Source organism: Oncorhynchus kisutch, linkage group LG8, assembly GCF_002021735.2.
Source record: "Oncorhynchus kisutch isolate 150728-3 linkage group LG8, Okis_V2, whole genome shotgun sequence".
Classification (NCBI taxonomy): Eukaryota; Metazoa; Chordata; class Actinopteri; order Salmoniformes; family Salmonidae; genus Oncorhynchus; species Oncorhynchus kisutch.
Genome location: NC_034181.2, coordinates 26,293,143 through 26,309,351, shown reverse-complemented (window position 1 = coordinate 26,309,351; position 16,209 = coordinate 26,293,143). Strand labels below are relative to the sequence as shown.

The 16,209-nt window shown below is 44.6% G+C and overlaps 1 protein-coding gene across 9 annotated transcripts in view; it reads right to left on the bottom strand.

The window, feature by feature from the left end:
* LOC109895990 (phospholipase DDHD2) overlaps positions 1-16,209 on the bottom strand; it is a 35,462-nt gene that overhangs the window by 8,643 nt on the left and 10,610 nt on the right. For all 9 annotated transcript variants that reach the window (XM_031829949.1, XM_031829951.1, XM_031829950.1 and 6 more), the window contains 4 exons: positions 14,793-14,860; positions 13,773-13,892; positions 13,607-13,702; positions 13,274-13,468 (listed from right to left, as the gene is read on the bottom strand). In XM_031829949.1, coding sequence (XP_031685809.1) covers positions 13,274-13,468; positions 13,607-13,702; positions 13,773-13,892; positions 14,793-14,860 — 479 coding nt within the window. The remainder of the gene's footprint in view (positions 1-13,273; positions 13,469-13,606; positions 13,703-13,772; positions 13,893-14,792; positions 14,861-16,209) is intronic.

Here is a 16,209-nt window from a genome sequence, read left to right as displayed (position 1 = left end):
TACAGCTACAACTACTACTGCTGCTGCTACAACTACTACAACAACTACTGCTGCTGCAACTACTGCTGCTGCAACTACTGCTGCTACAGCTACTACAACTACTGCTGCTGCTACAACTACTACAACTACTACTGCTTGTGCTACTACTGCTACAACTACTACTGATTCTGCTACAACTACTACTGCTACAACTACTACTGCTGCTGCTACAAGTACTACAGCTGCAACTACTACTACAACTACTGCTGCTACAACTACTGCTGCTGCAACTACTACTGCTGCAACTACTGCTGCTGCAACAACTGCTGCTACAACTACTGCTGCAACTACTGCTGCTGCAACAACTACTACTACAACTACTGCTGCAACTACTGCTGCTGCAACTACTGCTGCTACAACTACTACTACTGCTACAACTACTACTACTGCAACTACTGCTGCTACAGCTACTACTACTGCAACTACTGCTGCTACAGCTACTACAACTACTGCAACAACTACTACAACTACTACTGCTGCTGCTACAACTACTACTGCTACAACTACTGCTGCTGCAACTACTACTACTGCTACAACTACTGCTGCTACAACTACTACTGCTGCTACAACTACTACTAATGCTGCTACAACTACTACTACTGCTGCTACAGCTACTACAACTACTGCAACAACTACTACAACTACTATTGCTGCTGCTACAACTACTACTGCTACAACTACTGCTGCTGCAACTACTACTACTGCTACAACTACTACTGCTGCTGCTACAACTACTACTGCTACAACTACTGCTGCTACAACTACTGCTGCAACTACTGCTGCTGCAACTACTGCTGCTACAACTACTACTACAACTACTACAACTACTACTGTTGCTGCTACAACTACTACTGCTACAACTACTGCTGCTGCAACTACTACTACTGCTGCAACTACTGCTGCTGCAACTACTACTACTGCTATAACTACTGCTGCTACAGCTACTACAACTACTACTGCTGCTGCTACAACTACTACTGCTACAACTACTACTGCTGCTACAACTACTACAACTACTACTGCTAATACCACAACTACTACTACAACTACTACTGCTGATACCAATACAACTACTACTACAACTACTACTGCTGATACCACTACAACTACTACTGCTGCTACAACTACTACTACAACTGCTGCAACTACTGCTACAACAACTACTGCTGCTGCAACTACTGCTGCTACAGCTATTGCTGCTACAGCTACTACAACTACTACTGCTGCTGCTACAACTATTACTGCTACAACTACTACTGCTGCTGCTACAACTACTGTTGCTACAGCTACAACTACTACTGCTGCTGCTACAACTACTACAACAACTACTGCTGCTGCAACTACTGCTGCTGCAACTACTGCTGCTACAGCTACTACAACTACTGCTGCTGCTACAACTACTACAACTACTACTGCTACAACTACTACTGATTCTGCTACAACTACTACTGCTACAACTACTACTGCTGCTGCTACAAGTACTACAGCTGCAACTACTACTACAACTACTGCTGCTACAACTACTGCTGCTGCAACTACTACTGCTGCAACTACTGCTGCTGCAACAACTGCTGCTACAACTACTGCTGCAACTACTGCTGCTGCAACAACTACTACTACAACTACTGCTGCAACTACTGCTGCTGCAACTACTGCTGCTACAACTACTACTACTGCTACAACTACTACTACTGCAACTACTGCTGCTACAGCTACTACTACTGCAACTACTGCTGCTACAGCTATTACAACTACTGCAACAACTACTACAACTACTACTGCTGCTGCTACAACTACTACTGCTACAACTACTGCTGCTACAACTACTACTGCTGCTACAACTACTACTACTGCTGCTACAACTACTACTACTGCTGCTACAGCTACTACAACTACTGCAACAACTACTACAACTACTACTGCTGCTGCTACAACTACTACTGCTACAACTACTGCTGCTGCAACTACTACTACTGCTACAACTACTACTACTGCAACTACTGCTGCTACAGCTACTACTACTGCAACTACTGCTGCTACAGCTACTACAACTACTGCAACAACTACTACAACTACTACTGCTGCTGCTACAACTACTACTGCTACAACTACTGCTGCTACAACTACTACTGCTGCTACAACTACTACTACTGCTGCTACAACTACTACTACTGCTGCTACAGCTACTACAACTACTGCAACAACTACTACAACTACTACTGCTGCTGCTACAACTACTGCTGCTGCAACTACTACTACTGCTACAACTACTACTGCTGCTGCTACAACTACTACTGCTACAACTACTGCTGCTACAACTACTGCTGCAACTACTGCTGCTGCAACTACTGCTGCTACAACTACTACTACAACTACTACTACTGCAACAACTGCTGCTACAGCTACTACAACTACTGCAACAACTACTACTGCTGCTGCTACAACTACTACTGCTACAACTACTGCTGCTGCAACTACTACTACTGCTGCTGCAACTACTGCTGCAACTACTGCTGCAACTACTGCTGCTACAACTACTGCTGCAACTACTGCTGTTGCAACTACTGCTGCTGCTACAACTACTACAACTACTACTGCTGCAACAACTACTGCTGCAACTACTACTGCTACAACTACTGCTGCTACAACTACTGCTACAACTACTGCTGCAACTACTGCTGCTGCAACTACTACTACTGCTATAACTACTGCTGCTACAACTACTGCTGCAACTACTGCTGTTGCAACTACTGCTGCTGCTACAACTACTACAACTACTACTGCTGCAACAACTACTGCTGCAACTACTGCTGCTACAACTACTGCTGCAACTACCGCTGCTGCAACTACTACTACTGCTATAACTACTGCTGCTACAGCTACTACAACTACTACTGCTGCTGCTACAACTACTACTGCTACAACTACTACTGCTGCTACAACTACTACTGCTAATACCACAACTACTACTACAACTACTACTGCTGATACCAATACAACTACTACTACAACTACTACTGCTGATACCACTACAACTACTACTGCTGCTACAACTACTACTACAACTGCTGCAACTACTGCTACAACAACTACTGCTGCTGCAACTACTGCTGCTACAGCTATTGCTGCTACAGCTACTACAACTACTACTGCTGCTGCTACAACTATTACTGCTACAACTACTACTGCTGCTGCTACAACTACTACAGCAACTACTACTGCTGCTACAACTACTGCTGCTACAACTACTGCTGCTACATCTACTGCTGCTACAACTACTGTTGCTACAGCTACAACTACTACTGCTGCTGCTACAACTACTACAACAACTACTGCTGCTGCAACTACTGCTGCTGCAACTACTGCTGCTACAGCTACTACAACTACTGCTGCTGCTACAACTACTACAACTACTACTGCTTGTGCTACTACTGCTACAACTACTACTGATTCTGCTACAACTACTACTGCTACAACTACTACTGCTGCTGCTACAACTACTACTGCTGCAACTACAACTACAACTACTGCTGCTACAACTACTGCTGCTGCAACTACTACTGCTGCAACTACTGCTGCTGCAACAACTGCTGCTACAACTACTGCTGCAACTACTGCTGCTGCAACAACTACTGCTACAACTACTGCTGCAACTACTGCTGCTGCAACTACTGCTGCTACAACTACTACTACTGCTACAACTACTACTACTGCAACTACTGCTGCTACAGCTACTACAACTACTGCAACAACTACTACAACTACTACTGCTGCTGCTACAACTACTACTGCTACAACTACTGCTGCTGCAACTACTACTACTGCTGCTGCAACTACTGCTGCAACTACTGCTGCTACAACTACTGCTGCAACTACTGCTGTTGCAACTACTGCTGCTGCTACAACTACTACAACTACTACTGCTGCAACAACTACTGCTGCAACAACTACTGCTGCAACTACTACTGCTACAACTACTGCTGCTACAACTACTGCTACAACTACTGCTGCAACTACTACTACTGCTATAACTACTGCTGCTACAGCTACTACAACTACTACTCCTGCTGCTACAACTACTACTGCTACAACTACTGCTGCTACAACTACTGCTACAACTACTGCTGCTGCAACTACTACTGCTGCAACTACTACTACTGCTATAACTACTGCTGCTACAGCTACTACAACTACTACTGCTGCTGCTACAACTACTACTGCTACAACTACTACTGCTGCTACAGCTACTACTGCTAATACCACAACTACTACTACAACTACTACTGCTGATACCAATACAACTACTACTACAACTACTACTGCTGATACCACTACAACTACTACTGCTGCTACAACTACTACTACAACTGCTGCAACTACTGCTACAACAACTACTGCTGCTGCAACTACTGCTGCTACAGCTATTGCTGCTACAGCTACTACAACTACTACTGCTGCTGCAACAACTGCTGCTACAACTACTGCTGCAACTACTGCTGCTGCAACAACTACTACTACAACTACTGCTGCAACTACTGCTGCTGCAACTACTGCTGCTACAACTACTACTACTGCTACAACTACTACTACTGCAACTACTGCTGCTACAGCTACTACTACTGCAACTACTGCTGCTACAGCTACTACAACTACTGCAACAACTACTACAACTACTACTGCTGCTGCTACAACTACTACTGCTACAACTACTGCTGCTGCAACTACTACTACTGCTACAACTACTGCTGCTACAACTACTACTGCTGCTACAACTACTACTAATGCTGCTACAACTACTACTACTGCTGCTACAGCTACTACAACTACTGCAACAACTACTACAACTACTATTGCTGCTGCTACAACTACTACTGCTACAACTACTGCTGCTGCAACTACTACTACTGCTACAACTACTACTGCTGCTGCTACAACTACTACTGCTACAACTACTGCTGCTACAACTACTGCTGCAACTACTGCTGCTGCAACTACTGCTGCTACAACTACTACTACAACTACTACAACTACTACTGTTGCTGCTACAACTACTACTGCTACAACTACTGCTGCTGCAACTACTACTACTGCTGCAACTACTGCTGCTGCAACTACTACTACTGCTATAACTACTGCTGCTACAGCTACTACAACTACTACTGCTGCTGCTACAACTACTACTGCTACAACTACTACTGCTGCTACAACTACTACAACTACTACTGCTAATACCACAACTACTACTACAACTACTACTGCTGATACCAATACAACTACTACTACAACTACTACTGCTGATACCACTACAACTACTACTGCTGCTACAACTACTACTACAACTGCTGCAACTACTGCTACAACAACTACTGCTGCTGCAACTACTGCTGCTACAGCTATTGCTGCTACAGCTACTACAACTACTACTGCTGCTGCTACAACTATTACTGCTACAACTACTACTGCTGCTGCTACAACTACTGTTGCTACAGCTACAACTACTACTGCTGCTGCTACAACTACTACAACAACTACTGCTGCTGCAACTACTGCTGCTGCAACTACTGCTGCTACAGCTACTACAACTACTGCTGCTGCTACAACTACTACAACTACTACTGCTACAACTACTACTGATTCTGCTACAACTACTACTGCTACAACTACTACTGCTGCTGCTACAAGTACTACAGCTGCAACTACTACTACAACTACTGCTGCTACAACTACTGCTGCTGCAACTACTACTGCTGCAACTACTGCTGCTGCAACAACTGCTGCTACAACTACTGCTGCAACTACTGCTGCTGCAACAACTACTACTACAACTACTGCTGCAACTACTGCTGCTGCAACTACTGCTGCTACAACTACTACTACTGCTACAACTACTACTACTGCAACTACTGCTGCTACAGCTACTACTACTGCAACTACTGCTGCTACAGCTATTACAACTACTGCAACAACTACTACAACTACTACTGCTGCTGCTACAACTACTACTGCTACAACTACTGCTGCTACAACTACTACTGCTGCTACAACTACTACTACTGCTGCTACAACTACTACTACTGCTGCTACAGCTACTACAACTACTGCAACAACTACTACAACTACTACTGCTGCTGCTACAACTACTACTGCTACAACTACTGCTGCTGCAACTACTACTACTGCTACAACTACTACTACTGCAACTACTGCTGCTACAGCTACTACTACTGCAACTACTGCTGCTACAGCTACTACAACTACTGCAACAACTACTACAACTACTACTGCTGCTGCTACAACTACTACTGCTACAACTACTGCTGCTACAACTACTACTGCTGCTACAACTACTACTACTGCTGCTACAACTACTACTACTGCTGCTACAGCTACTACAACTACTGCAACAACTACTACAACTACTACTGCTGCTGCTACAACTACTGCTGCTGCAACTACTACTACTGCTACAACTACTACTGCTGCTGCTACAACTACTACTGCTACAACTACTGCTGCTACAACTACTGCTGCAACTACTGCTGCTGCAACTACTGCTGCTACAACTACTACTACAACTACTACTACTGCAACAACTGCTGCTACAGCTACTACAACTACTGCAACAACTACTACTGCTGCTGCTACAACTACTACTGCTACAACTACTGCTGCTGCAACTACTACTACTGCTGCTGCAACTACTGCTGCAACTACTGCTGCAACTACTGCTGCTACAACTACTGCTGCAACTACTGCTGCAACTACTGCTGTTGCAACTACTGCTGCTGCTACAACTACTACAACTACTACTGCTGCAACAACTACTGCTGCAACTACTACTGCTACAACTACTGCTGCTACAACTACTGCTACAACTACTGCTGCAACTACTGCTGCTGCAACTACTACTACTGCTATAACTACTGCTGCTACAACTACTGCTGCAACTACTGCTGTTGCAACTACTGCTGCTGCTACAACTACTACAACTACTACTGCTGCAACAACTACTGCTGCAACTACTGCTGCTACAACTACTGCTGCAACTACCGCTGCTGCAACTACTACTACTGCTATAACTACTGCTGCTACAGCTACTACAACTACTACTGCTGCTGCTACAACTACTACTGCTACAACTACTACTGCTGCTACAACTACTACTGCTAATACCACAACTACTACTACAACTACTACTGCTGATACCAATACAACTACTACTACAACTACTACTGCTGATACCACTACAACTACTACTGCTGCTACAACTACTACTACAACTGCTGCAACTACTGCTACAACAACTACTGCTGCTGCAACTACTGCTGCTACAGCTATTGCTGCTACAGCTACTACAACTACTACTGCTGCTGCTACAACTATTACTGCTACAACTACTACTGCTGCTGCTACAACTACTACAGCAACTACTACTGCTGCTACAACTACTGCTGCTACAACTACTGCTGCTACATCTACTGCTGCTACAACTACTGTTGCTACAGCTACAACTACTACTGCTGCTGCTACAACTACTACAACAACTACTGCTGCTGCAACTACTGCTGCTGCAACTACTGCTGCTACAGCTACTACAACTACTGCTGCTGCTACAACTACTACAACTACTACTGCTTGTGCTACTACTGCTACAACTACTACTGATTCTGCTACAACTACTACTGCTACAACTACTACTGCTGCTGCTACAACTACTACTGCTGCAACTACAACTACAACTACTGCTGCTACAACTACTGCTGCTGCAACTACTACTGCTGCAACTACTGCTGCTGCAACAACTGCTGCTACAACTACTGCTGCAACTACTGCTGCTGCAACAACTACTGCTACAACTACTGCTGCAACTACTGCTGCTGCAACTACTGCTGCTACAACTACTACTACTGCTACAACTACTACTACTGCAACTACTGCTGCTACAGCTACTACAACTACTGCAACAACTACTACAACTACTACTGCTGCTGCTACAACTACTACTGCTACAACTACTGCTGCTGCAACTACTACTACTGCTGCTGCAACTACTGCTGCAACTACTGCTGCTACAACTACTGCTGCAACTACTGCTGTTGCAACTACTGCTGCTGCTACAACTACTACAACTACTACTGCTGCAACAACTACTGCTGCAACAACTACTGCTGCAACTACTACTGCTACAACTACTGCTGCTACAACTACTGCTACAACTACTGCTGCAACTACTACTACTGCTATAACTACTGCTGCTACAGCTACTACAACTACTACTCCTGCTGCTACAACTACTACTGCTACAACTACTGCTGCTACAACTACTGCTACAACTACTGCTGCTGCAACTACTACTGCTGCAACTACTACTACTGCTATAACTACTGCTGCTACAGCTACTACAACTACTACTGCTGCTGCTACAACTACTACTGCTACAACTACTACTGCTGCTACAGCTACTACTGCTAATACCACAACTACTACTACAACTACTACTGCTGATACCAATACAACTACTACTACAACTACTACTGCTGATACCACTACAACTACTACTGCTGCTACAACTACTACTACAACTGCTGCAACTACTGCTACAACAACTACTGCTGCTGCAACTACTGCTGCTACAGCTATTGCTGCTACAGCTACTACAACTACTACTGCTGCTGCTACAACTATTACTGCTACAACTACTACTGCTGCTGCTACAACTACTACAACAACTACTACTGCTGCTGCTACAACTACTACTGCTACCACTACTGCTGCTACAACTACTGCTGCTACATCTACTGCTGCTACAACTACTGCTGCAACTACTGCTGCTGCAACTACTGCTACAACTACTGCTGCAACTACTGCTGCTACAACTACTGCTGCAACTACTGCTGCTACAACTACTGCTGCAACTACTGCTGCTACAGCTACTGCTGCTGCAACTACTGCTGCTGCTGCTACTGCTGCTACAGCTACTACAACTACTACTGCTGCTGCTACAACTGCTGCAACTACTACTGCTGCTGCTACAGCTAATACTACTACAACTGCTGCTAAAACTACTACTGCTACAACTACTGCTGCTACAACTACTGCAACTACTACTACAACTACAGCTGCTACCACTACTGCTGCAACTACTGCTGCAACTACTGCTGCTGCAACTACTGCTGCTACAACTACTACTACTGCTACTACTACTACTACTGCTGCTGCAACTACTGCTGCTACAACTACTACTGCTACAGCTACTACAACTACTACTGCTGCTGCCACAACTACTACTGCTACAACTACTACTGCTTCTGCTACAACTACTACTGCTACAACTACTACTGCTGCTGCTACAACTACTACTGCTACAACTACTGATGCTACAACTACTGCTGCTGCAACTACTACTACTGCTACAACTACTGCTGCTACAACTACTGCTGCTACAGCTACTACAACTAATACTGCTGCTGCTACAACTACTACTGCTGCTACAACTACTACTGCTTCAACTACTACTGCTACAACTACTACTGCTGCTGCTACAACTACTGCTGCTACATCTACTGCTGCTACAACTACTGCTGCAACTACTGCTGCTGCAACTACTGCTGCTGCAACTACTGCTACAACTACTGCTGCAACTACTGCTGCTGCAACTACTGCTGCTACAACTACTGCTGCAACTACTGCTGCTACAACTACTGCTGCAACTACTGCTGCTACAGCTACTGCTGCTGCAACTACTGCTGCTGCTGCTACTGCTGCTACAGCTACTACAACTACTACTGCTGCTGCTACAACTGCTGCAACTACTACTGCTGCTGCTACAGCTAATACTACTACAACTGCTGCTAAAACTACTACTGCTACAACTACTGCTGCTACAACTACTGCAACTACTACTACAACTACAGCTGCTACCACTACTGCTGCAACTACTGCTGCAACTACTGCTGCTGCAACTACTGCTGCTACAACTACTACTACTGCTACTACTACTACTACTGCTGCTGCAACTACTGCTGCTACAACTACTACTGCTACAGCTACTACAACTACTACTGCTGCTGCCACAACTACTACTGCTACAACTACTACTGCTTCTGCTACAACTACTACTGCTACAACTACTACTGCTGCTGCTACAACTACTACTGCTACAACTACTGCTGCTGCAACTACTACTACTGCTACAACTACTGCTGCTACAACTACTGCTGCTACAGCTACTACAACTAATACTGCTGCTGCTACAACTACTACTGCTGCTACAACTACTACTGCTTCAACTACTACTGCTACAACTACTACTACAACTACTACTGCTTCAACTACTACTCCTACAACTACTGAAGCTACAACTACTGCTGCTACAACTTCTGATGCTACAACTACTGCTGCTGCTGCTACAACTACTACTGCTACAACTACTACTGCCGCTACAACTACTACAACTACTACTGCTAATACCACAACTACTACTACAACTACTACTGCTGATACCAATACAACTACTACTACAACTACTACTGCTGATACCACTACAACTACTACTGCTGCTACAACTACTACTACAACTGCTGCAACTACTGCTACAACAACTACTGCTGCTGCAACTACTGCTGCTACAGCTATTGCTGCTACAGCTACTACAACTACTACTGCTGCTGCTACAACTATTACTGCTACAACTACTACTGCTGCTGCTACAACTACTACAACAACTACTACTGCTGCTGCTACAACTACTACTGCTACCACTACTGCTGCTACAACTACTGCTGCTACATCTACTGCTGCTACAACTACTGCTGCAACTACTGCTGCTGCAACTACTGCTGCTGCAACTACTGCTACAACTACTGCTGCAACTACTGCTGCTGCAACTACTGCTGCTACAACTACTGCTGCAACTACTGCTGCTACAACTACTGCTGCAACTACTGCTGCTACAGCTACTGCTGCTGCAACTACTGCTGCTGCTGCTACTGCTGCTACAGCTACTACAACTACTACTGCTGCTGCTACAACTGCTGCAACTACTACTGCTGCTGCTACAGCTAATACTACTACAACTGCTGCTAAAACTACTACTGCTACAACTACTGCTGCTACAACTACTGCAACTACTACTACAACTACAGCTGCTACCACTACTGCTGCAACTACTGCTGCAACTACTGCTGCTGCAACTACTGCTGCTACAACTACTACTACTGCTACTACTACTACTACTGCTGCTGCAACTACTGCTGCTACAACTACTACTGCTACAGCTACTACAACTACTACTGCTGCTGCCACAACTACTACTGCTACAACTACTACTGCTTCTGCTACAACTACTACTGCTACAACTACTACTGCTGCTGCTACAACTACTACTGCTACAACTACTGATGCTACAACTACTGCTGCTGCAACTACTACTACTGCTACAACTACTGCTGCTACAACTACTGCTGCTACAGCTACTACAACTAATACTGCTGCTGCTACAACTACTACTGCTGCTACAACTACTACTGCTTCAACTACTACTGCTACAACTACTACTACAACTACTACTGCTTCAACTACTACTCCTACAACTACTGAAGCTACAACTACTGCTGCTACAACTTCTGATGCTACAACTACTGCTGCTGCTGCTACAACTACTACTGCTACAACTACTACTACTGCTGCTACAACTACTACTGCTACTAGAACTACTACTGCTGCTGCTACAACTACTACTCCTGCTACAACTACTGCAACGACTACTACAACTACTGCTGCTACAACTACTACTGCTACTGCTGCAACTACTGCTGCTACAACTACTACTACTGCTACAACTACTACTACTGCAACTACTGCTGCTACAGCTACTACAACTACAACTGCTCCTGCTACAACTGCTGCTACAGCTACTACAACTACTGCTGCTACAACTACTGCTGCTACAGCTACTACAACTACTACTGCTGCTGCTACAACTTCTGCTGCTACAGCTACTACAACTACTCCTGCTGCTACTACAACTACTGCTGCTGCTACAACTACTACTGCTGCTGCTACAACTACTGCTGTTACAGCTACTACAACTACTACTGCTGCTACTACTACTGCTGCTGCTACAACTACTGCTGCTACAGCTACTACAACTACTACTTCTGATACAACTACTGCTGCTACAGCTACTGCTGCTACTACTGCTACTGCTACAGCTGCTACTACTGCTGCTGCTACTACTACTGCTACTACAGTCTACTGCTGCTGCTACTACTACAGTCTACTGCTGCTGCTACTACTACTACTGCTACTATTACCACTACTGCGACGACTACTACTACGACAACAACTACTACTAAAGTGACTACTACTACGTCGACTACTACTACTACGGCGACTACTGCTGCTACAACTACTACTACGGCGACTACTACTACGGCGACTACTACTACGGCGACTACTACTACTACGACTACTACTAGTGGTGTTACGACTATTACTACTACTAGTACTACTGCGACGACTGCTGCTGATCCGACGATGACTACTGCTGTGACGACGACGACGACTGCTGCTGCAACAACGACTGCTGCTGCAACGACGACTGCTGCTGCGATGACGACTGCTGCTGCAACGACGACTGCTGCTGCGATGACGACTGCTGCTGCAACGACGACTGCTGCTGCGATGACGACTGCTGCTGCAACGACGACTGCTGCTGCAACGACGACTGCTGCTGCGATGACGACCGCTGCTGCAACGACGACTGCTGCTGCGATGATGACTGCTGCTGCAACGACAACTGCTGCTGCAACAACGACTGCTGCGGCAACGACGACTGCTGCTGCAACGACGACTGCTGCTGCAACGACGACTGCTGCTGCGATGACGACTACTACTATGACTACTACTAATGCTGCTACTACTACTGCGATGACGACACTACTACTACTACTACTACTACTACTACTACAGCTCACACCAATCAGACAGGGCAGCAGAGGTGATGATACCTTGAGAGCAGTGTTTCAAGAGTAGAAAGTTAGTTGTCACTGAGTTAGTTTTCTCCGAGTTACCATTGATTTAGTTACCACTGAGTAAGTTACTGCCAAATTATGACTGAGTTAGTTACCAATTAAGTCACCACAGAGTTAGTCACTACAGAGTTAGTTACCACAAAGTACCACTTGCACGCAACCCCAGGTAGGGGGTATGTGTCTTTGTGTGTGTGTGTTACCTGTCCAATGCCCACGTCGAAGTATTCGTAGTCAACGGCGCTGGTTATGGACTGGGCTCTGAGAAACTGCTGTCGGCGTGCTGACGCCTCTGAAGACTGGTTGCCAAAGCTAACCGTGGGAGAGGGGGAATCTTCGGAGGGGTCTGGAAGGGCCTGCATCCCGGGGGCCAAAAGCACCGTTCCCTGTCGACCCTCCTACACACACACACAAATATGTGACAGAAAGAACAATAAATGAGAATGTTAAATATCTGACGTTTGCAGCTGAGACTCCACTGCATGAAAGCGCGCGCACACACAGATACAGTACTTTGTGACCTTATGAACCCTGACCTGTAGGAAGTGTCTCTTCCGTATGAAGCTGAGGATCTTCTTCCTCGGTCCCAGAGGGATTCCGAGCTCTGTCAGGTCAGTTTCGTCACACATAGCCTGAGGGAAGACTGGGAGATTAGCGCACGCAGATAGACAGGCAGGCAGGCACGCACTCACACAGTCTTACCAGTGAGTCAAGGTCTAGGTCCACGCTCTGTAGTGTAGCCAGGTGCTCCTGGAGGCCCATTCTGCATAGAGCCTGCTCCAACGCATCACAGGTCAGAGGGCAGGGGTCACGGTTACGACCCTACAGGCCAGACGAGGGGTGTTATCATGCTATAGAACATAAATATAATGGGATAGTCATTACATTCATACACTGTGATGTCTATAGCATTAACAAAGTGGCATCTAGACCTTAATTGCACTTTACAGCAGGATGTATATCACTAAGAGGCCTACAGTTCCCCCTAATATTGAGAAGACATGAGCTATGTAGTACATTTACCACAACAGAACCGCACTGCTGTGAGATTATGTCACAAGAATTTTCAATCCCAATGATTATAACTAACAATTATTTAAGCTTTGACCAATCCCCGAGGTTTGTAAGACTCTGGGTTTAATAATAATTAGGCTAAGACTCAGCTGCAGCAAAAGGTCCGTAAAGTTTATTCAGAGAACGTTCTAAAGTCCAAAATGCAAAGACATGTCATTTTATAACTCCCATCCACCAACTACTAACACGCACACACACAGAGACACACACACAGTAGGTGGGCTGTATCTTTCCCCACAGTCCTACTTACATGCACACACAGACACACAAACAGTAGGTGGGCTGTATCTTTCCCAACAGTCCACATTCCTCGTTTATCACTACCAAGCTGGCAGTTCCATGCCGTTCCCTCCCTCCCTAGATTAGAGGGACCTTGGAAGGAGCCTCTTTCCTGTTGTCCTTTGTTCTTTCAACTCTCACACCACTACACAGCAACACAATGGTCCAGTCACACATATTATGGAATTATGACTACTAACACATTTCATACAATTACATGATTTCAGGGTGGAATCCTTCAGTCATTACTTTAAACATATAAATTCCCTTGTCAGATTATAAAAGATCTTTGGTACCTGGAGTTTAGCTTGAGGTGTGTGTCAGGTATGTAATAATACTGAGTCTCTGTCATGGCAAAGACCTGGTTACCTCATCTCTGTCTGCCTCTCCTGATCCTGTCTTCTGATTGGTCAGCAGATCAAACAGGATCAGCGAGCCTGTAGGGGCATCCGAGGTCATTCAATAAAAGGTCACAGGTCAAGATAGGCCAATCCTGTATAAGATGTACGATTCTTACAGGTGGTGTTTCTAGACACTTGCATCATTTGAATGAATTCTAATTAGAATGGTTGTCAAATCATATTTTGAGGAGGACAGTTGACAAACTGTATCATACAAATGAAACCCTTGCCAACAACGTGTGTGGGTTTTTATACAAAAATATTTTAAATGAGTAGGCCCTTGTGTTCTTACAGCAAAGAAAAGAGACTTCAAATAAAGTGCAAAATGTATTTTCTGCAGATTTCTTAGTGCCATGTTTTATTTTCTGCTAAATCCTTTGGAGGGCAGAATTTGAAGAAAAAAAGACGATACTAGACGCCAAATGATATCACTGCAACAAAAAAAGAAAGCGGGGAGAAAGACTGATTTCCCAAAATTCTGGGGGGGTTTCGCTCTCAAAAGAACAATGTTTTATAGAAAAACAACAAAATTGGATGTTCTAAGTTCACAACAATGCTTAAAACCACATCAAGGGACAATTTGAGGTCTGTGAAAAATCTGAGGAATGTATATATTTTTTGTGTAGACAACCTTTATTTCAGATGTGCACCAGCCAGACAGTTGGCTAGCGGTGTTTCTGCAGCACACATGCGATGGGAGTTTTCAAAACAAATGGCCACTTAATTGATAAAAATAATCATGATTCTGCCAAGTAGGCATAGGCTACTTTGTAGTTACCCTTTAATTGCCTTTCTATCTACCCTAAAAAGTTTAGGCTATCATTAGCATCGCCATTACGGCTACACAAAGTGGTAGACATTTACAGTATATAGGCCCTACAGGCACCACACACAGCGGGGCTCGACATTCAGGTAAATCTGCCAGTGGCACACCAGGCCAGTGCCAACTGACAGTTACTGGCCCAAATGAAAAAATCTATACTGGCCAGGGTCAGTATGATGCGTGCATCATTTTAATAGCAGGGGATTTTATCTTTCATTTGCGTGGTGAGCAAGTAGCCTATACAGGGTTCATAAATACATTGGCAGGTCAAATTCAAGGACTTTTTCAAGCACTTAATTATAATTTTCAAGGACCTACATTTGATATTGAACTGTTTTAACTGTTTTCACACATTTTATTACGTTACAGTTTATTGTCAAATTGATTGAATGCATTTTTCTCCTCATCAATCTACACACACAATACCCCATAATGACTAATTGAAAACAGGTTTTTAGAAATACCTTATTTATATACCTTATACCCTATTCATACTCTTTGCTATGAGTTTCGAAATTTAGCTCAGGTCCATCCTGTTTCCATTGATCTTCCTTGAGATGTT